This window comes from Phallusia mammillata, chromosome 5 (genome assembly GCF_965637545.1).
Source record: "Phallusia mammillata chromosome 5, kaPhaMamm4.hap1.1, whole genome shotgun sequence".
NCBI lineage: Eukaryota > Metazoa > Chordata > Ascidiacea > Phlebobranchia > Ascidiidae > Phallusia > Phallusia mammillata.
This window is the reverse complement of record NC_137256.1, coordinates 8,680,060-8,706,896: the sequence shown is the minus strand read 5'-3', so window position 1 is coordinate 8,706,896 and position 26,837 is coordinate 8,680,060. Positions and strand designations below refer to the sequence as shown.

Here is a 26,837-nt window from a genome sequence, read left to right as displayed (position 1 = left end):
CTCCAAACCAGTTTAAACCGGAATCGAAAACCTGAAATTTTGACCCGATTTATGAAAAAACCTAAGGCTATATAGCCTTTCCGTTTTTTCGGTTTTCGGAGGTTAAAAAAATGCAGAAAAATCCGGTTTTCAGTGGGTTTTCGGTGGAATATTCCAGTTTCAAACTGGTTTGGGCCGGTTTCTGCATCCTGCCGTACCTCCAAACCGGTTTAAACCGGAATCGAAAACCTGAAATTTTCACCCGATTTATGAAAAAACCCTAAGGCTATAGCCTTTCCGTTTTTTCGACATTTAGGGGTGAAAAAAATGCAGAAAAATCCGGTTTTCAGTGGGTTTTCGGTGGAATATTCCAGTTTCAAACTGGTTTGGGCCGATTTCTGCCTCCTGCCGATCCTCCAAACCGGTTTAAACCGGAATCGAAAACCTGAAATTTTCACCCGATTTTTGAAAAAAACCCTAAGGCTATTCGACTTTTGGGGGTGAAAAAATGCAGAAAAATCCGGTTTTCAGTGGGTTTTCGGTGGAATATTTCAGTTTCAAACTGGTTTGGACCGGTTTCTGCCTCCTGGCGAACCTCCAAACCGGTTTAAACCGGAATCGAAAACCTGAAATTTTCACCCGATTTATGAAAAAACCCTAAGGCTATAGCCTTTCCGTTTTTTCGACATTTAGGGGTGAAAAAAATGCAGAAAAATCCGGTTTTCAGTGGGTTTTCGGTGGAATATTCCAGTTTCAAACTGGTTTGGGCCGATTTCTGCCTCCTGCCGATCCTCCAAACCGGTTTAAACCGGAATCGAAAACCTGAAATTTTCACCCGATTTTTGAAAAAAACCCTAAGGCTATTCGACTTTTGGGGGTGAAAAAATGCAGAAAAATCCGGTTTTCAGTGGGTTTTCGGTGGAATATTTCAGTTTCAAACTGGTTTGGACCGGTTTCTGCCTCCTGGCGAACCTCCAAACCGGTTTAAACCGGAATCGAAAACCTGAAATTTTCACCCGATTTATGAAAAAACCCTAAGGCTATAGCCTTTCCGTTTTTTCGACATTTAGGGGTGAAAAAAATGCAGAAAAATCCGGTTTGCAGTGGGTTTTCGGTGGAATATTCCAGTTTCAAACTGGTTTGGGCCGGTTTCTGCCTCCTGCCGAACCTCCAAACCGGTTTAAACCGGAATCGAAAACCTGAAATTTTGACCCGATTTTTGAAAAAACCCTAAAGCCTTTCCGTTTTTTCGACATTTAGGGGTGAAAAAAATGCAGAAAAATCCGGTTTTCAGTGGGTTTTCGGTGGAATATTTCAGTTTCAAACTGGTTTGGGCCGGTTTCTGCCTCCTGCCGTACCTCCAAACCAGTTTAAACCGGAATCGAAATCCTGAAATTTTCACCCGATTTATGAAAAAACCCTAAGGCTATGGCCTTTCCGTTTTTTCGACATTTAGGGGTGAAAAAAATGCAGAAAAATCCGGTTTTCAGTGGGTTTTCGGTGGAATATTCCAGTTTCAAACTGGTTTGGGCCGGTTTCTGCCTCCTGCCGAACCTCCAAACCGGTTTAAACCGGAATCGAAAACCTGAAATTTTGACCCGATTTTTGAAAAAACCCTAAAGCCTTTCCGTTTTTTCGACATTTAGGGGTGAAAAAAATGCAGAAAAATCCGGTTTTCAGTGGGTTTTCGGTGGAATATTCCAGTTTCAAACTGGTTTGGGCCGATTTCTGCCTCCTGCCGATCCTCCAAACCGGTTTAAACCGGAATCGAAAACCTGAAATTTTCACCCGATTTTTGAAAAACTCCTAAGGCTGTAGCCTTTCCGTTTTTTCGACTTTTGGGGGTGAAAAAATGCAGAAAAATCCGGTTTTCAGTGGGTTTTCGGTGGAATATTCCAGTTTCAAACTGGTTTGGGCCGGTTTCTGCCACCTGCCGTACCTCCAAACCGGTTTAAACCGGAATCGAAATCCTGAAATTTTGACCCGATTTTTGAAAAAAACCTAAAGCTTTTCCGTTTTTTCGGCTTTTATGCTTGAAAAAAATGCAGAAAAATCCGGTTTACAGTGGGTTTTCGGTGAAATATTCCAGTTTCAAACTGGTTTGGGTCGATTTCTGCCACCTGCCGATCCTCCAAACCGGTTTAAACCGGAATCGAAATCCTCAAATTTTGACCCGATTTTTGAGAAAACCCTAAGACTACAGCCTTTCCGTTTTTTCGGTTTTCGGGGGATCAAAATATTGCAGAAAAATCCTGTTTTCAGTGGGTTTTCGGTGGAATATTCCAGTTTCAAACTGGTTTGGACCGGTTTCTGCCTCCTGCCGAACCTCCAAACCAGTTTAAACCGGAATCGAAAACCTGAAATTTTGACCCGATTTATGAAAAAACCTAAGGCTAAAGCCTTTCCGTTTTTTCGGTTTTCGGGGGATCAAAAAATGCAGAAAAATCCGGTTTTCAGTGGGTTTTCGGTGGAATATTCCAGTTTCAAACTGGTTTGGGCCGATTTCTGCCTCCTGCCGATCCTCCAAACCGGTTTAAACCGGAATCGAAAACCTGAAATTTTCACCCGATTTTTGAAAAACTCCTAAGGCTGTAGCCTTTCCGTTTTTTCGACTTTTGGGGGTGAAAAAAATGCAGAAAAATCCTGTTTTCAGTGGGTTTTCGGTGGAATATTCCAGTTTCAAACTGGTTTGGGCCGGTTTCTGCCTCCTGCCGTACCTCCAAACCGGTTTAAACCGGAATCGAAATCCTGAAATTTTGACCCGATTTTTGAGAAAACCCTAAGACTACAGCCTTTCCGTTTTTTCGGTTTTCGGGGGATCAAAATATTGCAGAAAAATCCGGTTTTCAGTGGGTTTTCGGTGGAATATTCCAGTTTCAAACTGGTTTGGACCGGTTTCTGCCTCCTGCCGAACCTCCAAACCAGTTTAAACCGGAATCGAAAACCTGAAATTTTGACCCGATTTATGAAAAAACCTAAGGCTATAGCCTTTCCGTTTTTTCGGTTTTCGGGGGATCAAAAAATGCAGAAAAATCCGGTTTTCAGTGGGTTTTCGGTGGAATATTCCAGTTTCAAACTGGTTTGGGCCGATTTCTGCCTCCTGCCGATCCTCCAAACCGGTTTAAACCGGAATCGAAAACCTGAAATTTTCACCCGATTTTTGAAAAACTCCTAAGACTGTAGCCTTTCCGTTTTTTCGACTTTTGGGGGTGAAAAAAATGCAGAAAAATCCTGTTTTCAGTGGGTTTTCGGTGGAATATTCCAGTTTCAAACTGGTTTGGACCGGTTTCTGCCTCCTGCCGAACCTCCAAACCGGTTTAAAACGGAATCGAAAACCTGAAATTTTGACACGATTTTTGAAAAAACCCTAAAGCTGTAGGCTTTCCGTTTTTTCGGTTTTCGGGGGTGAAAAAAATGCAGAAATATCCGGTTTGCAGTGGGTTTTCGGTGGAATATTCCAGTTTCAAACTGGTTTGGGCCGGTTTCTGCCTCCTGCCGAACCTCCAAACCGGTTTAAACCGGAATCGAAAACCTGAAATTTTGACCCGATTTTTGAAAAAACCCTAAAGCCTTTCCGTTTTTTCGACATTTAGGGGTGAAAAAAATGCAGAAAAATCCGGTTTTCAGTGGGTTTTCGGTGGAATATTTCAGTTTCAAACTGGTTTGGGCCGGTTTCTGCCTCCTGCCGTACCTCCAAACCAGTTTAAACCGGAATCGAAATCCTGAAATTTTCACCCGATTTATGAAAAAACCCTAAGGCTATGGCCTTTCCGTTTTTTCGACATTTAGGGGTGAAAAAAATGCAGAAAAATCCGGTTTTCAGTGGGTTTTCGGTGGAATATTCCAGTTTCAAACTGGTTTGGGCCGGTTTCTGCCTCCTGCCGAACCTCCAAACCGGTTTAAACCGGAATCGAAAACCTGAAATTTTGACCCGATTTTTGAAAAAACCCTAAAGCCTTTCCGTTTTTTCGACATTTAGGGGTGAAAAAAATGCAGAAAAATCCGGTTTTCAGTGGGTTTTCGGTGGAATATTCCAGTTTCAAACTGGTTTGGGCCGATTTCTGCCTCCTGCCGATCCTCCAAACCGGTTTAAACCGGAATCGAAAACCTGAAATTTTCACCCGATTTTTGAAAAACTCCTAAGGCTGTAGCCTTTCCGTTTTTTCGACTTTTGGGGGTGAAAAAATGCAGAAAAATCCGGTTTTCAGTGGGTTTTCGGTGGAATATTCCAGTTTCAAACTGGTTTGGGCCGGTTTCTGCCACCTGCCGTACCTCCAAACCGGTTTAAACCGGAATCGAAATCCTGAAATTTTGACCCGATTTTTGAAAAAAACCTAAAGCTTTTCCGTTTTTTCGGCTTTTATGCTTGAAAAAAATGCAGAAAAATCCGGTTTACAGTGGGTTTTCGGTGAAATATTCCAGTTTCAAACTGGTTTGGGTCGATTTCTGCCACCTGCCGATCCTCCAAACCGGTTTAAACCGGAATCGAAATCCTCAAATTTTGACCCGATTTTTGAGAAAACCCTAAGACTACAGCCTTTCCGTTTTTTCGGTTTTCGGGGGATCAAAATATTGCAGAAAAATCCTGTTTTCAGTGGGTTTTAGGTGGAATATTCCAGTTTCAAACTGGTTTGGACCGGTTTCTGCCTCCTGCCGAACCTCCAAACCAGTTTAAACCGGAATCGAAAACCTGAAATTTTGACCCGATTTATGAAAAAACCTAAGGCTATAGCCTTTCCGTTTTTTCGGTTTTCGGGGGATCAAAAAATGCAGAAAAATCCGGTTTTCAGTGGGTTTTCGGTGGAATATTCCAGTTTCAAACTGGTTTGGGCCGATTTCTGCCTCCTGCCGATCCTCCAAAGCGGTTTAAACCGGAATCGAAAACCTGAAATTTTCACCCGATTTTTGAAAAACTCCTAAGGCTGTAGCCTTTCCGTTTTTTCGACTTTTGGGGGTGAAAAAAATGCAGAAAAATCCTGTTTTCAGTGGGTTTTCGGTGGAATATTCCAGTTTCAAACTGGTTTGGGCCGGTTTCTGCCTCCTGCCGTACCTCCAAACCGGTTTAAACCGGAATCGAAATCCTGAAATTTTGACCCGATTTTTGAGAAAACCCTAAGACTACAGCCTTTCCGTTTTTTCGGTTTTCGGGGGATCAAAATATTGCAGAAAAATCCGGTTTTCAGTGGGTTTTCGGTGGAATATTCCAGTTTCAAACTGGTTTGGACCGGTTTCTGCCTCCTGCCGAACCTCCAAACCAGTTTAAACCGGAATCGAAAACCTGAAATTTTGACCCGATTTATGAAAAAACCTAAGGCTATAGCCTTTCCGTTTTTTCGGTTTTCGGGGGATCAAAAAATGCAGAAAAATCCGGTTTTCAGTGGGTTTTCGGTGGAATATTCCAGTTTCAAACTGGTTTGGGCCGATTTCTGCCTCCTGCCGATCCTCCAAACCGGTTTAAACCGGAATCGAAAACCTGAAATTTTCACCCGATTTTTGAAAAACTCCTAAGGCTGTAGCCTTTCCGTTTTTTCGACTTTTGGGGGTGAAAAAAATGCAGAAAAATCCTGTTTTCAGTGGGTTTTCGGTGGAATATTCCAGTTTCAAACTGGTTTGGACCGGTTTCTGCCTCCTGCCGAACCTCCAAACCGGTTTAAAACGGAATCGAAAACCTGAAATTTTGACACGATTTTTGAAAAAACCCTAAAGCTGTAGGCTTTCCGTTTTTTCGGTTTTCGGGGGTGAAAAAAATGCAGGAAAATCCTGTTTTCAGTGGGTTTTCGGTGGAATATTCCAGTTTCAAACTGGTTTGGGCCGGTTTCTGCCTCCTGCCGAACCTCCAAACCGGTTTAAACCGGAATCGAAAACCTAAAATTTTCACCCGATTTATGAAAAAAACCTAAAGCTATAGCCTTTCCGTTTTTTCGACTTTTGGGGGTGAAAAAAATGCAGAAAAATCCGGTTTTCAGTGGGTTTTCGGTGGATCATTCCAGTTTCAAACTGGTTTGGGCCGGTTTCTGCCTCCTGCCGAACCTCCAAACCGGTTCAAACCGGAATCGAAAACCTGAAATTTTCACCCGATTTATGAAAAAACCCTAAGGCTATAGCGGCTATAGTATAGCCTTTCCGTTTTCTCGTATTTCGGGGGTCAAAGATTTGAGAAAAATCCAGTTTTTAACTGGGTTTTCGGTGAAATATTTTATCTTCAAACTGGTTTGGGTCGGTTTGTGCCTCCTGCCGAAAACTTGAAGTTTTGCCTCCCAGGCATGCTGGTGACATCTAATTGAAAACACAAATTTTAAATTGATATTTTATTTCTCCTCATCGACAATGAATATATCACCGTGCAAGGACAGCAATTTTTTTGTCGCAAATGAGGTTTGATCACTTCATGTGTTGCTCAGTGATTTTTTTGGTTTTGGTTCATTTGACTAGTAGAAGAAGCGTTATTAATTTCATGTTTGCTTAATGCAATTGTTTACCTGCCCATCATAGGAAAAAACGTGTGCAGAATATAAGCTGCGAAGATAAAACAACAAACTGTGCAAAAAAACGTATGAAATAAAGTCTTAAAAATCATCTGCTTGATTCTTTCATGACATCGCCGACTAAGTCCACAATTTCGAATCCATTTTCGTCTTGTCCCTCCAGCAGGCGACCACAGCTTCTCAAGTCCACTCTTCTTGACGGCGTGGCGCCTTGTACCAATGTTGGCCGTCTTTGAAACTTCCTTAGCCTTAGAGCTGCATTGAGAATCGGCCATCGGTTTTTCCTTCTTCCGCTGGTCGACTTTGGCGCGGTCTGTGTAAATTCTTGACTCGCAGAAGTCGATAAGCAGCTCGCGTGCTTGCTAAGTTTAGGGAAACTTGTTGAATGGACCGGTCGGATTTTGCTGAATTCACGATCAGAGGACCCGTCTGATTCTTCACCGAACAAGAAACTCATTCTCACACGATCGCCCACTCCGCCGTTGTTGTTGTTATTGGAAACCAGGTTTTTTGAACTTCTCTTTGTGCGGGGAGATTCTTGTTTCATGGTGTTCTCTAGCTTCTCCTGCATTAAGGAAAAACACAACATGGATTTGATTGTTCGTGTTCAAACATGCTCTATATATAGTTACTGCATGAGAAGAAATTTGATAAACGTCGTTGACAAAAGCTTTAACACAGGGGTGTGCAACCTGCGGCCAAACGGTTGCGAACCTAACATACCCAGTACCCGTTGGACATATTAAAATAACAGGACACTTGGCCCGATAAGCCATGTTTTTACAGTGTCTTTGCTGTTTTACGAAATCGTTCATTAATGGCAAATTTGATGAAGTAACAATGTAAATAAAATTAAGTTTGACTTGTTTTAGATTTTGTTTCAAAGAGTACAATGTCAGCATTTGTTTATTTGTTGATCTAAGCTGCTATTTGCAAGCCCAAAAAGGCCATGTAAAGCATGACATATCTAGAATATCGTTTACAAAAGTAAGAATATGAAAATAGTATTGATGTATCTATTCTAAAATAACGGAAATTTTCTCTTCTTCCGTTTTGTCCAGGGACAATTCGTTGTCTTACCATGAGTAATTTGATGTCTTCTTGTAAAGAGTTGACTTTCTTTCTCTCCTCGTTCAGGATTTGCTTTTGCATTTCTATAAGTTGCATGGCATCGCCCTCGTACGACACCTTGCGGCGAACTTCACCGATGGAGTCGCGTTTGCCGTTCGATTTCGGGTCGACACCGAGGCACTGCTGCATCTGTCCAACCTGAAAATATCAAACATGGTTATTATAAGCCACTGTACTGATATTGTGCAAACGTAATTAGTGGTTCTTAACCGGGGGAAATTTAGAAACATTAGGAGAGAAATTTACTATAATTTGTACATGTGGTTGGTAAATGGACATTTTAACTTTGGAAACATTGCCTGTAAAGGTGATAAAAGACCCAATTTTGAATGATCTTTGTATGGTTTAACACAGGGGTCGGCAAACCCTGGCACCCGTCCCAAGGTTGACACGCTTGATGGTTTTTAATGGCACGCCAACCGATATGCGTGTTCGTATTGAAGTAACTGTTTAACCTGTTGCACTGCTTGTTTATAATTTTTATCGTGCCATTGTCTTAAAATTCATGCACGAAACACTGCTTTCTCCTTATTATTGATACCTGCTGGCACGACCACTATTATTTAGAAAAACGTTGGCAGGCGAGGTCATTTACACATGGAAACAACAAGTAAATTACCACGTCCCGTCTTAAAGGTTGCCGACCCCTGGTTTAACATCTACTATATGCTGGCTATTGGGAGGAATAAAAACGTTTTGAATGGGTAAGTGATGAAATCGCCGATAAAGGTTGGGAATCACTGGTTTAAACAAACAAATATTTTTTTATTTTTCTCACCAATTCTCTCATCCGTTCCATCACTTGACTTTCCTCTCTATTTTCAGGTAGTTTTAAAGTTGTTTTCGTCTCAGGTTCCGTAGGTTTAGGTTTCGCAATGGCAGTATCGTTTTCTCCCACTTTGGAAACATTAAAACACTCCATTTTAATTTAAGTTAAAATGAGTTTAAAATGGTAAGGTAACTAATGAAGTGATACTAAAATCGGATTTCCTTAGAAACTAATTTTATACTCATCTTTTTATTACTTAATTGTCAGGTGTTAAAGCTTGTCTGGTGTTGTTTTATATTTTCTAAGCTTAAAATCACGCTCTGAAATAGAACAACTACGATGTTCCTCAATAAAAATATATCAGACAAAACATCACACTGCACAATTTTTACTTGATTTTGTAAATCGTAGCAAAAGGGGAATACCCTTATTTCAATCCATTCAACACCCCATTCACAAATTCTATTTATGCTCACCAGAAATTTGAGAAGCTCGGTCGAATGTTTCTTCGTTGTTGGAAGCGTTGAAAACTGTTGGGACATTGAGAGAAGAGGCGACGGATGCTGCCAACATCTCTGTTCCTCCGCGATGTGGTGTTCTTCCGCTGAAAGATTTAGTGGAACGAAGACGAATTGATCGACGCTTTGGAGCAGAGGCTGATTTCGCACGTTCTTTGCTGAAAAATAAAAAGATTTATTAAAAGAATATGTATAAAAACTCAATTTTTAAGTTATGTTAAAATGAGACGTGTTTGTAAACCCTACGAAGGTATTGTAGATACAATGTAACTATAATCATGCCACATAACAATACGCTATGAAGCGCAAAATGTTACAAACAATAAATTGGATTTAACACACCAAAAACGCGAAAGGTAAACAAAACAATATTGTACGATGCCAGACCAGCTGATTTGATGATTTACGTTTAATCAAACCTCAAATTTTAATATCTTCATTGAATATTCAATTACTATGTTCACAAACTCAGTCTTTATGACGTCACAACTCTTTACAATTACGTCACTAACCGTCTGGAGGCGATGCTTGCGATGGATTCTCGCATCTTCATCGATCTTTGCTCCTTTTCCACGAGAAGTTCGTGAGCATCTGATCCCGGATGTTGGGAGGATTCCTCCAGGCGCTGACGTCCGTAGAGAAGAAGAAGTCGTTTTGCCTCTGCGCAGAACAAGCGAACATTGGTTAATGAGAAACAAAAATAATTCCATTTGGTCATTTTACTTTACATGTTAAGTCCTTAAATGGTGATGTTTTGTGACCTATTTGTATTGTTGCAGACGACAATCATTTTTTTCTGACAGCCGAATAGCAAAAAAGCTACTTGTGTGTTGTTACCCAAATTCGAACATAAAAACAAATTATCCAACAGGCCACTCAGAGACAAGTCAACAATTTTTAGATTGATCGCTAGGTAACGCCAGCACCTCATGTTTATCAGGGGAGGAACTTGGCCGAGTGGTCCGGCGCGCCTGACCCAAAACAAAACATGCAAACCTTGATCGGGAGCGTCCTGGGTTCGAACACCGGTAAAAAAAATCCAGCGAATGATTAGTTACCTGGATAATATTCCATAGCTTGTAGAACGTCTTCCCCTTCCAGAGTGAAAACCTCAGAGTAACCGACGCTCCTTACATTAGCAACTCTCTTATTCACCCCCTTCATTATGTTCAGGATTCCAATTTCACCGAAAAAGTCTCCAGCTTTCAACCGAGCCATAATAGTGCCGGATTCACTAAAAAAATAAACAAAAAGGTTGTAAATCTTAAATATTTGGTAACAGCTCGAACGTAAATGGTATTGGATAGCAAATGTATTAACTATACCTACGGCTGCCCTATCGTACTTATTTTAAGGATTGTCCTAAATTTATTAAACAACATTTTAAAAAGTATGTTTTTTTTCTCTTAAAATCGTTCTTAATTTTGATTTGAGTCCTAATTTCGGATCAGTTTTGGAATCATAGATTTATTGAAGGGCTAATTGTGCAGTTTGCTTTACTTGGCAACAATTAATTAATTGGCACAAATACAAACATTTTCTTAAAATAAAACGATCAGGGGCAGCTCTGACTATACCCCATTTACAAAATATTTCTGTACGCCCTGTGTGAATGTATAGATGTACAATGTAAAATAAAACAGCGTATTTTTGTTTATTTAACTTTTGTTAAACGGTCGCATGAAAGTTGGGCGGATAATTAAAGACTTTCAAAAAAACATAAATTTTATTTCGTATTTAATTTTATTGTACATCGATCTACATTTTAACCGTTTATCGAAACATAACTGTTCGAATCGATTTTTAGAGAAGGTCGTTGAACGAAACGGTTGCTTCTAACACAACAACTAGGATTTGACATTTTAGTCACACTAGATTATAAAAATTGTTGCTGTTGGCATCACATTAAAACTGAATTACAAATTATGACGTGACCAAAAGCAATTACAGGTGTTTTCCGACACCCAAAAACTAAAGCAAGCGGCAGGATTTTGATTCTAAGCACCAAATTAGACAAATGCATAGCTTTAAAACAGCAGTTGATCAGACAAATTGCAAAGGTTGTTTGTTAATAAACTGTACAAAACATTATTTGCAGAAATTTAATATCACAGGTCGCATAATTTACATACAAGGGTAAAGAATTTTGGTTAGGTAATGCTCTAAATCTAACGTGTCCACACAATCTGATTCCTTGGACAACCAATCCCTAAATCCAAGAGATAACTCCCTTTCCAATCTATTACATCACCAGAGTACACGCTCAGGTGTTTTCCCCTAATTTCCACATCACAGCTTCACCACACCGCACACACACACAGAGATATGCAAAATACGATAGACACTGGTCTTGATAAAACGACCCAAATGGGCCATAAGTGGGGCCGCGGGCCTTACTAACCTGACCACCTCCAGAATCCCGTGACTTATAATAAACATTTCTCTTGCGACCTCGCCCTGACGACAAATAAGATCCCCTGGGGTGTAAATACACGATTTCATCTTAAGTACCAGGTGATAGAGGAATTCGGGCTGTACTAGCCGGAATATGGACACCTGTAGTGATAAAAATAGTTGGAAAGGTCAAATGAGTTTACATTTTTTGAATTTTTAAGTCCCAGGGGATTTTGAGCAAAAATATTTCTGCAGAATGTGCTTGATCTAAGGACATGGTTTGGACAAAATATTTTTGGCAATTTGCTTAAACTTGCTGTTTTCTTTTTACAACGTTATCCAGGTTAACCTCAATCAAGAAGGGTAAAACGCACATGGACTTGAAATTTTGGATGACATTGTTTGTGCAACATGTGCTTTATCTATTGACATTGTTTGACAAAAAAGAGATTTTGGCATTTTGCTGTATAGTAGCTATTCGCTTTATCAAGACGTTATCTATGCTGGCATGATTCAGAGGTTCTTCATCGGGGCTGAACTACCTCTAAAAACGTAAATTGACATACATTAGGGGTAATTTTAGTGAGAAAATATTATTTTGATTTTAGTGTGTTCCTAACGGTGAATTTTATCTTTAATATCTGGCTGGGTGTATGCGAGTGAAAAAAGGTTGAGTTGAGTTTATTTCGATTGGTGAATGAACACTATTGCATTAAAACAATAGCAACGCCGGAAATATATGCGCAACCTTGACGTTATGGAGCACAAAACAGTGGAGGGCAAATTTTTTTGGATCATAACTAAACGCGCTTAGGTACACCTTACCATAAAGTTTCGTATGTGACGGGAGCTCACAAAAGAGTAAGTTTGGCGCATTGTAAGTTAAAAAAATAATAACATTTAGAGTAAATTTTGTCTTAAATTAAAAACGTTTTTTTTGTCAATTTTACTTCGCTTTTAATGAAGCAGTATTCCCTACCTTTCTTAGTGTGTTTAGGTTCACTTGAATAGCGAGTTCAACCTTTAAAGTGTCAGGCATCATTCCTAGTCGGTTGACATCGGTGGATCCACGCAACGTTCCGCGGGACCACGAGTAGTCGTACCACCGCAGAACCCTCGTCTGCATGTCCTTCGGTACGTTTTTAGTCTTCATAAACGTCTTTGCGTTGTCCTACGAAGAAAATTAATAGTTAAAAAACGTTCAAAGCTGCGTTTTTAGGTTGCTTGACATAAATTCGAGATTTAGCATTATTATTTTGACTTTAGTGATTCCTTACAATACAACACAATTTGCCTACTCACGCATAAACACATAAAGAAAATTAAAAAGTACTTTTATGCTCTAAGTCTCTTAAAGTTATTTTTATGCCTTAAACTACTTTGGATCCAGCTAACCATTCGTGAAACTAGTTCGATGTAAATAGATAGAAACACCTGGAAAATATGTTCGGATGTCCAGATTCACGTAACCATTCTACGGGCCTATGTCCGAGTCCAAAGACTTAAGAAACACTGTACAAACTAGTTTATCCCAAAGTACAAACCATAACTTACCACCATCCGTTCAAATTCTAATCTGTTCGCGTTTTTGTTGGCAATCACGTTTCCAACTTGGCCTGTAAGAAGAAAGAACACATAAATATATGATCATATAAATCCGTTAAGGATCATGGCAAAACATATATCTATTATAGGCCTCAAAATATAGTGCAGTTAGAACCGATTTAGCAATGAGTTTTTCCTACTTCAATTAACCCAAAAGCACGTCAAACTCACCCCCAGGGTGTGAATTTCCCCGTTCTTGAAACCCATGCTTTGATTCTAATTCAAACAGTTACGGTATTTTGAGTTTATCTAAAGGACTTAAATACGAAGGACAGGATACAGGCTTGAACATCAATTGTGCCTTATTTGCGTCGCAAATACTTTCTTTGCACAAACGTGCAAGCGCGCAAGGTGTGTATATCGATTCGTTACATTTCGTAAATCTTTATGTAGGTCAGTCTGCCAAATTGATCTAGTCGGTGAATATGACTAATGAGGCCTTATTAAAAAATCGACTTACAACGTGTTCGAGTTTAAATATAGCACGCTAACAATTTTTCCTTCAATCCGGATTTAGGGATGCATCAATAGGCCAGACATGGCAACGTGGGGATGGTTTGCCCAATCGATAAGCAACACGCGTAAGGCGGTGAACTTAACTTGGATTACGAAAAGCTTCACTGGCTGTCAAACGCTATATCCAGAGTTGTGACCAAGTGGCCTAAAATTGCACCAAACCCTAACGTTCAAGCTCAAAACTTAGTCCAAACCCACATATACAAGCCTTAAATAATGTCCGACCCCCAAAAATAAGCTCAAACCTGGCTGTAACCTAAAATTTCGTTACCATGAAGCAAGAATTGGGCAAGAAAATAAAAACCAAGTCGAAATTGTGAAACAAACGTCGTTGAAGTAGGCCCGTATCAAGACGCTTTTTTCAAACTGAAACCCGAACCTGACCTAATCCCTAAATGTTTTCGCAATAAACCCATGACTATATAGGCCAGCAAGTTGGATTTACTAAGGTGTAATTAAGACACAAATGTGGCCTAGTGTAAAGTCAGGTCTGAATCAAACCTGTTTTATTCAAACTTAAGCCCGAAGTCAGCTTGATCACGACACAAAAAGCTTGGCCAGGCTTACAACTATATTTATATCCAATAGTGATATACCAAGATAACGGTTATAACCCTAGCATAACGAATTTACAGCCAAAATATCCATTACTGATATTGTACCGCAACGAGGCAGGGGACATGTTTTTTGTACACCTGAATAGCTCTATCCATGGCTTGTTTATTTTATGGGCTGGGTTAAAGCGTAACGCGCCCACGTTGTAACATGGGACAGCTTTGTGGCGCAGTATTGATTCTTTTGCAGTATATGTATAGTGTCTAATGTAACCAAGAATGCAAGCTCGTGGTCCAATTCAAGTCTGTAAGCGATGTGACAAAGTGGGTTGATATGTCTGCCTGATTCGATTTTTAGGTTGATTTTAAAACCACAATGTCAACCCTTTCAGTTCGTTCGGAGCAGTGGTTCCCAACCGGGGAGGAGTTCATCCCAAGGGAGGAATTTTAAAACTTGAGGGGAAGAATTTACATTTTTTCACATGTGGTTTCTAAATGGACAATTCGCCGATAAAGGTTGGAAACCGCTGGTTTGGAGGTTTACAGATATATTTTTTCCCCACTAAGCTTATAAAAACTGCCTCCTACCTACTACAGTCGCAAAGACGAAAATCCCCAGAAAATAGGCCGCCAGTGTACAGATGTATCTAAAAATACAATCGTACTATTAGATGTAATAATTGTGAGCGGAAAAAAAGACAATACAGTTTTTGAACAGCATATTGTTTCAAAATCGGTATGAGAGCGGGTTATAACAATACATTTCATTACAATTATTCCCAATACTCAATGTTAAGAATTAACACCTTCTAGACAGTATTACATTTTTTTTGAAGTTTGGAAAACTTTCTTGCGGGAAAATACTCACTCAAGGTCGGTTGAAGGCGATTGCTTTTCCCCGATGGTGGTAAGTGTGAGACATGACCAGTAAATTGAATGCAGATACTTTCTTCGTAACGTCGACCACTCGCTCGTGTTGTCACCTTTTGGGAGGGGGTAAGCCCAGCCTCGTACTTCACCTGGAAGTAAAACCGTTTTAGCATCAGATAAAAGGTTTTTTTGAGATGCAAACACAAAATATCATTAGTGGGACGAATTTTTAGAACACGTAGTTTATTATATACATAGTCACAAACACGATAGAATGTCGTAACATTATGGGTTTAAATTCAGACCTGGTCTTAAAAACAATTTCTAAGCAAGAAACTTAAAGTTTTAAACCAACTAAAAGTCAATTTAAACTTTCTACAAGTTGGGTAGAAAAGTTTGGCATAGCAAAACAACTAAAATAAACAAATTTAATACCCAAATTTTCTTTGTAAATGCCAAAAAAGTAAAACAAATTTTTCGGCTTCAAGTTGATATTTTGAATTGGCCAATATCGTATGGAAACGATTGTCATTTCCGCCACAAAATTGCTCTCAGGATTATTCTACAGGCGAATCAATTGTATTTCTCCTTCAGTAATGGCAACAACAACTGTCGTCCAACAAAAGGACGCGTTGCAATCAATAGGACACTCCGTTCAATACAGGTGTCGAAAAAACAACAAATAGGAAAATTTGCTAGAAAGACATATTAAGTCAAAAGATCCAAATTCGTTTGTCAAGATTGGAACGTTTCTGAACCCAAATCTATGCCTTTTATGTCTTGATCAAGATTAAAAATAACCAGGGTTGCCATAAGTAATGTAAGTATTTCATCTTTTACAATTTTGCCTTAAAGATCCATTGGCCGGACAAAATTGCACTTACTTAAATAATTGTTAGCATTATTTTTGATAGAAAATCACAAATCCCTCCGCACTGGCCTATTTTAGTGGGTTTCATAACGCCAAAAGGACTCATAACGCTTGTTGTTTGACCAAGCGATTATACATACACAGAAATAGACAAAAAAGCGCCAGAACAGCAAATGCTCCCACGCATATCGAGTATTGATTGATGACCCCTTTGTTGGAATATTTGATTTGGTTGTGTAATAGTGCAGAAGAAAAAACAACATTAGCTACTTAAGCTGAAAACCTCCTTTCAATAAAATGAAACGGCTGCACTATACAACCGTTTTTTAGAAATCTACAGTACTGGGAATTTACTTGCAGACGTCCTCAAATATAAAGAATCCTAACGGAGCTTCGTAATGTGGCCACACTAACTCATACTACCAATGTCTTGTCACCAGCTGCACTGATGTGACCTTAAAACGTTATAAGTCGAAATAATGTGTACTAATTGTAGCTACTTTTTGTAGCTACGAACCAAGCCGGCTAGAAAAATCTAGCTGATCTGTATGAACGCTTTAGGGCTGATCCCAGTATGAATGTATGTTCATCTTAGCTACAAGGAATCAGTTCATTATTACAGAAAATTGGGTTCACCATTTTGGTTCATATTGTTTTCACAAAGTAACGGACACATGGCAGGGACATACTTTTAACACAGTCGCCGACTAGAAACGTATGTAAACTTTGTTTGCAACAGTTTTACGATGCTTCCATCCAGGGTTTTTTTTAAGGTTTGGTTTGGGTGACCGCTAAGTAGTTTTAAGAGACCGCAAGTGTTTCATTTAAATACCAAAAAATAGCCATATTTGCTTAAACGATATTATTAGGCTATTTATTAGGCTACTGGCAAATTTTGGGAAACCGCTGGAGAAATTTGGGGGACCGTATCGGTCCCCCAAAACACCTTAAAAAAACACTGCTTCCATCATAAACATCTAGGCCCCAAGGTACAGAAGTACAACGATTTGGTCAAAACATTAAAAAACAGTCGAATTTAATCGCACTTTTTTTGGCTTATCTAACCACAAGAAAACACGGTTGGGGTTTTGAACGCAAGATCAAGCTTTTAAATCGACTTAAATCCTCGCAATTTTGGGGTGTTAAAATCCAATTTGTGGCGTTAGTTCAATATTTTACGATGTTACGCAACGTGAATTGATGATATCTTACATAAACGCTTGACGATAAAAAAGGTTCACTCTGATATTACTAAATAAGGTTAACAGTGCATATTTCCGTTTTGTTCACTCTTCATGGAAATTACATTATGTTTGTCAGATACATCATGTTTCATAGATTTTAACAACAACCAACGTAAGCGTTCATACGCAATGGCATTTTTGTGACGTCTTCAAAAGGTTACAAATTTGTTGTGTTTCGTCTTTTTGGCATTTGTTTTTTGACTCTATCTTTTTGGCATACTAGCTATTGTTGTTTGGCTGTAACTGCAATTCATGTTAACCAAACTAAGTAAAGATAACCAAAAACTATTTCTGTAGAATATTATTAATGTTTGTTAAAAGTAGCGGCAGCCCTAAATTGGTATGTTGGGTAAACTATTACCGGGAGTAATATTTTAAGTTGCACTCTATCATTAGCAATTTTCCAGATTCAGCATACTTAAGACCTGTTGTAAATACCTTGGCACAACAACAAAATTCCCAAGACAATTTCAAACTGATAAACAATTTAAACTGAGTATTTAGGCAAGCAAATGTTTCGCTGAAACTTCTTGCCAAGGCAAACAACAAAAAGGCGGGGTTAGAAGCCACAAGCTTTCGAGTGAACCGCCCTTGCACCGACCACTGCGTTGAGGTAAGAATGTTGCCCTAATATGATTATTAAGGTGGTTTCTTACCTTCAGGTGTGTAAAAGTCCTCACTTTCACTTATCATGAAGTAGAAACAAGCAAACCAATGCATAAGCAACATCATGGTGTGTCCCAGAAATATTACACGAAGCACGTTTGGGTAGGAAGTGGCCGATTCAGCTTTTCTGTAAAACAAAAACTTTTGGGGTAAAGAGATGAAGTAACATTGACCACAAACAATAACTATATTGTGTATTTTGTGGATATTTGTTGGAACAACACTGGATTTTAACATGTAACCTTTTAGTAAATTATATTTTTATTAGCTGGAAGAGCCACTGTTATTGTTTGGCACCATAGCACATCCGTTATACAAAGTTGTAGTCTATCTTCCAATTTTGTATCTTCACAGTAACAGGTAAGAAAAATGGGAAGAAAATACAATATGAAATACGCCATTTAAAGATAACAGTGGTGGTAGAAATGTTGACTGAATTAAGATTCCGAATTTACAGGTTTATTTAAACAATTACTACACAAGTAAAACCGGTTTAAAAAAATACTTAAAGATGGACTAACCTGTAGAATTGTTTTGCCCGATATCCCTTCAGAAACCTGGGGAAGCGGTATAGAGGCTCCATAGACCCGGTGAGAAAATACAAAAAGTCTGTAGGAAGGAGACAGGCCACGTCCATCACGAAACGGCGTGATAATAAGTAGTGACGTGTCAGTTTTGACGTCTTACACACGAGTAAACCGTTTTCCAGGAACCCTGTCCGGAGTTGTACAAGGATGTCAACGAGATATATGAAGTCGCTTGAATAGTCGAGAACGAACCAGAAGATCATCTGCAACAAATGTATGACGTCATAAGTTTGAAGGCGTTGTTTAAATGTTGTTAATTGGCTTAGATTGGCTTTTCACTCTTGACATTGAGTTTTTAATGCTGACAAAAATTCAACAGTGTAAACTACGTCATGCTTTGTAAACTACGTCTTGCAAACTTGGGGCAAAATAGTGGACACCCCTGGCCTAGAGTAACCCTAACCTATGTAGGCTTTGTAACGAATTAAACCGGTTTTCTAAGCATTCCCTTTTGGCAAGGCATAGGCTAGAAAAATCTAAAAGAATGCTTCAGAGCTGATCCGAGTTGTGAATGTATGTACATCTTAGCTTAATATATCATTGTTTTAATTACAAGCTAACTACGTCTGTACACGCAAGGATGCAATAACAAACGTATTGGCTTCATTAAAACAACTGTCTTTGAAATGTACGCTAATGCCGGGACCCGTGAGAATTTCAAAACCACAATAAAGGTAATTACAAGGCAGCTGGGGCTGTTAAGCTCCGTTGAGAGTAAAAACATTGAATCTTTGATCGATGATTGACTTTCTCCAACTTGTGAAAGCAACAACAAGCGCTAATCCGTGACATAAATTAGCGCGTTTCGATTTATGTAACAGTTTGTCGGGCTGTGACGTACTGGTTCATTAATACACGAATATTGATTGTGTAGCCACAAATCTAACCAATTTTTTTCTTGCGATTGTCAAGTGAAGAAATATAAAAATTGAAATTAGATTTTTTCACAGACCAAAATTTGGGCAAATTTTTGAAGTCTTTGTTGTACAAAAAAACGTTTTTTTAACTTTGTTTATCTTTTAAACCATTTTCGCCCCAGCATAAACATTTTGTACACTGAAAATGAAAAATCCAAAAGCTTAAAACAAACGATTAAGTTAAAAACGATTTTACATTATGAGTAGTTTTTCCAGATCACGAAAATCTTTCACAGACTAATTAGAGTCCGCTCACTCGGGGATGAAAATCACTATGAATACTTACTGAGCTTGGGTCACGAAGTTCACGAAAAGCCTGTCGGGCTATGAGAGCCCAAACACTGTAGAGCCAAGCGGCAGAAACACAAAACAGCCACATGAAGAGGATTCGCCCTTCTGGGTTCACAACCATACGATGAATCAAAGAACTGCATTGGATAAAAAAAACAAAAACGTTAACATGTGTTTGTACCATTGTGCAAGTGCCCCCTCTTGCCCCTACGTGGCGGCGCCCATGTATATGTACCGAGTTTTTCTACAAAGGGAAAGTTCTGCTTTGAAAAAATATGAGAACATTTAATAACAAAATGCTCTTGGTAATAGTTTGTTTTATTCGACTCGATGTGTATGAAAATTTGTTGGATGTTTAAAAATCACAAAAACAGTAGTTATCACAATTAAACTAAACTCCTTGATTGTAACTAACTTAATAGTGTGAAAAGGTGGACGCTATGTGTTACAAGTTTGAAGGCGTTGTTAAATCCTGACATCCCTGATCCGGGCCCACGCCAATAGATATTTTAGCGCTACGTATCACAGCCAATCAGAGCTGCTAACTATGTTAAACCGATCAATGACCTATGCTGGACATGAATAATTTATTTCTTGTATAGGTATGACAAGGTATGGGTTCCATTTCCAAGTTTGTTTCGTTATAGTTGTACATTTTGCTGGGATCAAGGCCATTTGGTATCAGAACCGAGTAAAGCAAATGGTCTAACAAACAGTGAAATTTCGTGACACAAAACTGTTTTTTTGGCCTTGAAATATCGCGGCCTAAATGTACATGCTTTTAGCTGCAGCGGCCGCAGTAACAAAATTTGGCAGCGGCCGCAGTAACAAAATTTTGGCCGCTGGTTCAATAAGGACCTGTGATGCGGTCGTCAATAGCTAAAAGGTGTGAATTACTGCCCTATGGGTGGGATGAAAAACGATATTGACATTGGTTTGTGCTGGAAAACTACCCAAAATAAGAAAAGCGTACGTTAACTTTTAGGAACGCACTCTTTAATATCCTGAAAAACAACAACCTTAAAGCCCCAATTGTTGCAACTTTTTGAGCAGTATCTTAAACTCCCCTTACGTGCTTCTTAACCCTTGTACTCTAGGTGTGTCATTTAATAAAAATGAAACATGAATAACAATCAACTACTTTCATTTCGTTTCTGTCTGTCAGACCAAATACCGCTTTCAAGGTATTACCGATTTAAGCCGGTCCCAAGCATTCCCATGTGGTAAGACAGCAACAGCTAGTAAGATCTAACCTGCGGTGGGATTCGAACCCACGACAGGATCTTATCAGGTTATTGAATTTACTGTGTTAAAATAACAAGGAGAAAGTCGATATTTTTAACCGCACTAGTTTTTGGCTGAGTCGAGTTGATTTGGCTTCGAGACTAAACACATAGCGACACCAGGACACTAAACAATTACGGGAAATAGCTGCACAACAAAAGCCGGAAATAGCTACACAACGTTGAAACATAATGGAGCGCAAAAAGTGGATGGCACAATTGGTGGATAATTCCTAAACGCGCTGCAGCTACACCATATTATAAGGCGGTTTCGACACAATTTTTCGTAAATTTTGAATGAAAAACAAAAACGAAAAACTTCCGTAAATGTTTGTTCTGTCCTTAATGCATTCGTGCAGTGTTTACATTCGTCTTACGTAAGTCGAATATTGGTTTTCACGCGCTATCGGGTTCAAAACAACAATGTTAACGACTTTTACAACAACGGTCGGCATGTCAGCCAGCGAGTATGTCTTACACCTTTTCATGAATGTTTAATTTAAGGTCACCGTAAAACGTCACATATTCACATGTCAAGTTTTTAAGTCAAGTGCTATGCCTACACTTTGCATATAGCATTTTGGGCACACTTTTTCTTACCAATAAAATAACCTGAACTCACTGCTGCTTGATTTGTAATGCATTATTCCATAAACAATAATGGCGATAGTTTAACGTTTAGTGATGGATATGTTTAATGCAATAAAATTTGTTGTGCTAAATCGAGGCGATAAACCCCCTTATATTAAGTGTATTGAGCATTTTTACTCCAATAGTATCATCAATTTTTCCAAAAACTCAAAAACTTAAAGCATTGTAACATAAAGTTGCCCCAAATAAAATTTTAGCGCTTGAAGCGGTCAGATGCAAGCCCGTGGCATACTAAAATCAACACGTACTTTGTAAAATTATTTTCGTCGCTTCCTTTGATAGGAATGCCCTGTGAGAAAGTAAAACGTTTCGTGGCGTCGTTGCTGTCCGCGCTGGATAGATTGCTTTCTGTGCTCTGGACAGAGGGAATAGAGAATTTCTTCATTAGCAAACTGTCGTCGTCTCGTGCCGGATTGTCTTGCTTCATGCTCGGCCAAATGCGAGGAGCTGCCTGTGGTACAAAGAGTCAAATTGGAAGGGGTTTGGTTAAGCTGTAGTGCATGCGTCTCCAACACGTGGCACGTGTGCCAAATGTGGTACGCAGAGCGTTTATAAATGGCACACGAGCTTTTGCAAACATTGGGACTTAGGCTACTCAATTAATTTTTGTTCATGGCCTATATTTTCACTTAAGTAAAGATTATCGTGCAGTTATAAAGTTACACAACCAACTAATAAATGTAAAACATAAGCCCTGTTGCAAACTATTGGTATTTTTTGTCGCATAAACAGAATAAAAGGTTTCTGGAGTATACCATAAACAAGTTTACTCGCATTTGACGGGATGTGTTTTTTCTAAACATTTCATAGGGTTGTACATAATGGCCGAATAGTCGGATTAAGCCCAAACCGTTTAAGACAAGATTATTGACACGCGAGTATATTTTAAAACCAAAATCGGCACGGCGGTATTTTCGAGTTAGACCTCCTCTGCTGTAGTGGTATGTTGAGCGATTGCATTAGACGTGATATATGGATTGATGCATTGTTTTGCATTGGGTTATAGCGGTCGGATTTAACTACGTACATAATCACTTCAACTTATACATTCGAAGGAATAAGTGGATTTCAGACTCCTCATCGCTTGGTTAACTGAGCAAGTGTTTTACGACTTGTGTTTCCAAATGATTTAACAAATAAGTGTTAACCCGAGTCAGTGGCTCCCAACCTTTATCGACGAGTTCCTCTCCTACCCAAACCAAACATTTTCATTCATCCCCCAAAGGATTAAATAAAAGATGCTTAATCATACAATAACCATTTAAAAAAAGGTCTTAGATCAACTTCACAGGAGATATACCCAGAACCGACTGCAGCTTTACCGTACTTTTTCGATTTAAATTGATAAAAAAAAACTGTGAATGGATAACATGAACCCAAAACGTCTAAAACTTGAACAAAAAGGGTGTGTGCAATTTTTGTGCAAATTTAAAAACAAACATATTCATCGAGCAGAAACCACTGTTAGTATTATTTACCAACAAAAAGCCTCAATTTACAAATGAATTTCTGCATGGCGGGGCGCGCCCAGGTTCTTAATCTGCTTGTTTGTGGATTAGGAAACACACTGAAATATAAAAGAAGCTTTTCCCAAACAAGCAGGTGACAGGTTAAGACAAACAACTGCCAATAATACGTATTCACCCAATACAAGTGAACTGACAACCGCATCATTGATTATCCTCAAGTTAAGATAAAATCTTTGCTCCTCTTTGAATCTCGATATGTAGGTTTTAGATTCCAAGGACTTTGCTAACCCATCAAAACACCAATTAATTATTTACCATCTGTGTTTTACATTCCCTGGGTCAAAAGGGTTGAATCGTATTGGGTGTTGGGGGCATAAAATGGGTAACAGGCGAATTATGCTACAAAACGAAGAGTTTTAGTGAGGGGAAATAAGATGATATTTGCAGGGTTTGGCCCAGAGATAGGAATCTTTTTCGTATCGCATTTTTGCAGCATTTTTCAGCAAATTGCGTGACGTCAATAGGAACTCGAAAAACATGTAGTGTTGCAAAATAAATGTATTTTCAAATGTTCGTGTGACGTGTCAGCAATATCTTCTAAACATACAATATATATTATCACTCATGCACGAATTAAATCAAACAAAAAATATTATTTTAGGTTTTAACAAACCGCAAACGTGACGTACAATTGACGTCACATACTAGTCCAGGGGTCGGCAACCTTTTTGGCGACGCGTGCCGATTTACGTTTTATTTTCATGTGTTGATGACCTCGCGTGCCAACGGTTTTCTAAATAATAGTGGTTCGTGCAAACAGATATCAATAATAAAGAGAAAGCAGAGTGTTTTGTGCATGTAAGGCTGAATTTTAAGACAATGACATGTCAAAAACTAAAAACAAGCAGTGTAACAGTTTAAATTAGTACTTCATTATAAACACGCAAATCGGTTGGCGTGCCATGAAAAACTACCTCGCGTGCCAACCTTGGCACGCGTGCCAAGGGTTGCCGACCCCTGTACTAGTCGATACAAAAACATTTAAATCTATTTTTTCGAGATTTAAACATCCGGCTGATCAGACAAGATCGAATATTGCCGTATTTGCACATGGGGAAAAAACAAATTTTACGCCCAATTTGGCGCTTGTTCTGAACTCACGAAAAGTTTTAAAAAGATGATTTCCTATCGGGTTAAAAGTTTGGTTCCGCCTAATGTTGTCTGTTATTCCGATCAGTTGCCTCAAATTAAACTTTAGTTTGTTCATTTTTTTGCGAATTCGGTAATTTTCCGGGAAACAGAATATCCGCTCCGAGGGATGACCTGGGTTTACTGGGCTCCACATTACACCGAACTTGCTAGAAGACGTAGATCTAATCATCAAAGGACGACACGGCGGCTGAAAATGTAATTACTACGTGGTCGTCTGCTGCCACGTTTCATCGTAGTAAACACAACTCTAGCTGTGGGGACTGACTTCTTTCATGTTTCGCATCACAACAATTTCGTGACGGTTCATGTTTTTTAAGATCTTTTTAAATTGCATTTTTGCGATTGAATTTTGATGAAAGCCATTAAATTTGGAAAACATATTTCAAAAAACATTTTTCGACAAATTTTAAGATCAGTACTTCAACAACCTAGGGACAGATATAACTTCGAAACCGTTTTCCTCCAAGAAAAATAAAAACGTTTTTAACATTTTAACTTTATGCGAAAATATAGCGAGGTTTTTTTAACTAAATTTACTTGAATCAGTTGAATTCGGACGCAAATATTTAAAACTCCCTGCAAAAATAACTATACAATTTTGAAAAAAACACTATACCCCTTGTTTAATTAAAAATACAAATAAACAAAATAATAAATGTTTTGGGTGTTTTACCTTAAACTTCGACATAAGATTGTGCCAAGGTCGAAGACATCTTCTATTTCTTCTAATCTCTGGGATATTACAAGTTTCTACTTCAATTTCAACCGAATCCTTCATGGGAAGGGTCTGCCGTATGTCGTTGGTTTCAAAAGGTTTCGCGTGTTTCATTGCGTTCAGTCGTTTCGCTTGCCCGTCGAAACACAATTGCATCGGGTTTTTTCTTAAAGGTAAAACAGTTGCTTGCCTAACCTGCGGAAAAAAAGGAAAGTTGTCTGTAAATGCACACGCGCCTTTAAGTGCAGGTTTTCGGAAGAAAATCTTGACTATAACATGGAAACTGCATTACGTAAGTACATGAGTATGGTGTGATTATAAAGTAGATTAGATTGGAACAACATTATTCTAACATGCCCAGGCGCAGTGTTTTTTTTAAGGTGTTTTGGGGGACCGAAACGGTCCCCCAAACTTCTCCAGCGGTTTCCCAAAATTTGGATTTGGCTATTTTTTGGTATTTAAATGAAACACTTGCGGTCTCTTAAAACTACTTAGCGGTCACCCAAACCAAACCTTAAAAAACCCTGCCCAGGCGTATGGCCAACCGGCCTAATACAAGATAACCTTGATTTTATTAACTTAACTAACATGCAAAGAGAACAGTACAGAACTTCAAGCGTACAAATTGGCCGAAAACCCGCTACAAGATTTAGCGTGATAGTGAAGTTGTATTGACGTCATAGCACAATGTTTGTGATTTTTTTCCAGCTACTACAAATTTGGATATCATACGTCCTTCAAAGTCGAAAAAAAAATCAGTCACTATTAGGCTAACTGGTAGTAATTAAGGCAATCCTAACAAGCAACATACAAACTTTTTACACTAAACCTTTAATTGTTTCTTTTATGCGATTTTACCTAAGGCTAAATCAACTTTTTCTGCGCCAAAACCATTTTTTGTGCAATGCTGTTGCAATCAGTTAAAAAGTGTTCAGTGGTCAACTGGAAATGCTAGGATCAGCGATTTTTATCTTGTGCTCTATACTCCAACGTCTCTAAACCAAAAGATCTTGTTATTATACGATCTCTTCCTAGATTATACCAAAGTAGCAATCATTTTTGTCGTCCACATAACCCACAGCTGACAAAACACTTTGTATTCGACATATAATATGACAAGTAGAGCTAAAATCTGACATTTACCTAGTATTAATAAATTACTGTAACTGACTACGCGTAAAAACTATGCCCCCAAAACTAGTAATTATTGTCCACAGAAAAGAATGTTAAAAGTCATTAAGCAATATACACATGTAATAATTGTATTGCAACAACTTATATTAGCTTATGAAGACACGTTATAGCCTATATCGAACTATAACCCAATAAACTCAACCCAACTTTTACTACACACGCCCCGTATCTTCTAATTAGACCAATTCGGCAGAAAGCACAACGGAGAGCTGCTAACCGAAAAAGTCAACTGGCCTACCCGTCCTTTGGAGATTAACTGAAAAGAGGCCGTGCGTCAGACGCCTTTTTCCCGGGAAGTTTACGCACTTTTTGATCGATCTTGTGCAAAAAGCGAGTCTTATATCTTGCTATGCTACCTGACTTACGTTTAAAAGGCAAAATTTAAAGAACATAATCTACAATCTTTAAACAATATCTAAGTTATAGATTTTCAAAGGTTATGAAAATCAGGTCCTAACTATTGAAAATCAGATATCGAGTTAGTAATTAAGTGGAGAGTAAATCAAAATTGTTGGATTTTTTATTTAACACAAACTTATAGTATTAACACTCAAACGATTAACTAAAATGTCGTTGAAGGTCAAACGACCAGAATAAACACTATTCGAGTCCTTCAAATCTATCGCTGGTTCCGTTTTTGTATTGATTTACCTCTGTTATTCTGAGATATTAAATCTTTTTTTTTTTAAACCCAGCGTCTAATGTTTATGATGCAGTTAAAGCAAACTTTAAAGGTCATTGGAGTTCAAACGGAAAGGGTAAACTAACAACAACAGTTTACATAAGAGTAAACCAACATTAGGGTCTTTGCATTTTGCATTCGAGTGGGCTTGTAAGTATTGGACTCTGATTTGTTATGCGGGATATTGGCTTACCATTTAGAGGTTACCATATTTGTTTGTTCAAGATCTGGGCC

The 26,837-nt window shown here is 38.7% G+C and overlaps 1 protein-coding gene across 1 annotated transcript; it reads right to left on the bottom strand.

Annotated features, from left to right (window-relative positions):
* Window positions 1–6,290: 6,290 nt before the first annotated feature.
* On the bottom strand, window positions 6,291–24,918 carry LOC145230514 (uncharacterized). The gene is made up of 16 exons (XM_080095959.1): window positions 24,686–24,918; window positions 21,580–21,782; window positions 19,393–19,534; window positions 18,124–18,392; window positions 17,593–17,729; window positions 14,820–14,970; window positions 14,540–14,598; window positions 12,831–12,892; window positions 12,256–12,447; window positions 11,284–11,438; window positions 9,941–10,116; window positions 9,395–9,542; window positions 8,841–9,040; window positions 8,374–8,492; window positions 7,545–7,733; window positions 6,291–7,029 (listed from the first exon to the last, which is right to left on the bottom strand). Exons 1-16 carry the CDS (start codon window positions 24,881–24,883, stop codon window positions 6,553–6,555), a joined length of 2,877 nt encoding a protein of 958 aa, XP_079952085.1. The 5' UTR covers window positions 24,884–24,918; the 3' UTR covers window positions 6,291–6,552.
* Window positions 24,919–26,837: the final 1,919 nt, after the last annotated feature.

Bases quoted from the DNA above. Each gene is read 5' to 3' on its own strand.
- LOC145230514 (XM_080095959.1), bottom strand. From the start codon at position 24,883: ATGCAATTGTGTTTCGACGGGCAAGCGAAACGACTGAACGCAATGAAA. The intron at 14,599-14,819 runs GTGAGTATTTTC...TTGTATTTTTAG, and splicing joins TCGCCTTCAACCGACCTTGA to ATACATCTGTACACTGGCGG. The intron at 11,439-12,255 runs GTAGGGAATACT...TTATCACTACAG, and splicing joins ACCTAAACACACTAAGAAAG to GTGTCCATATTCCGGCTAGT.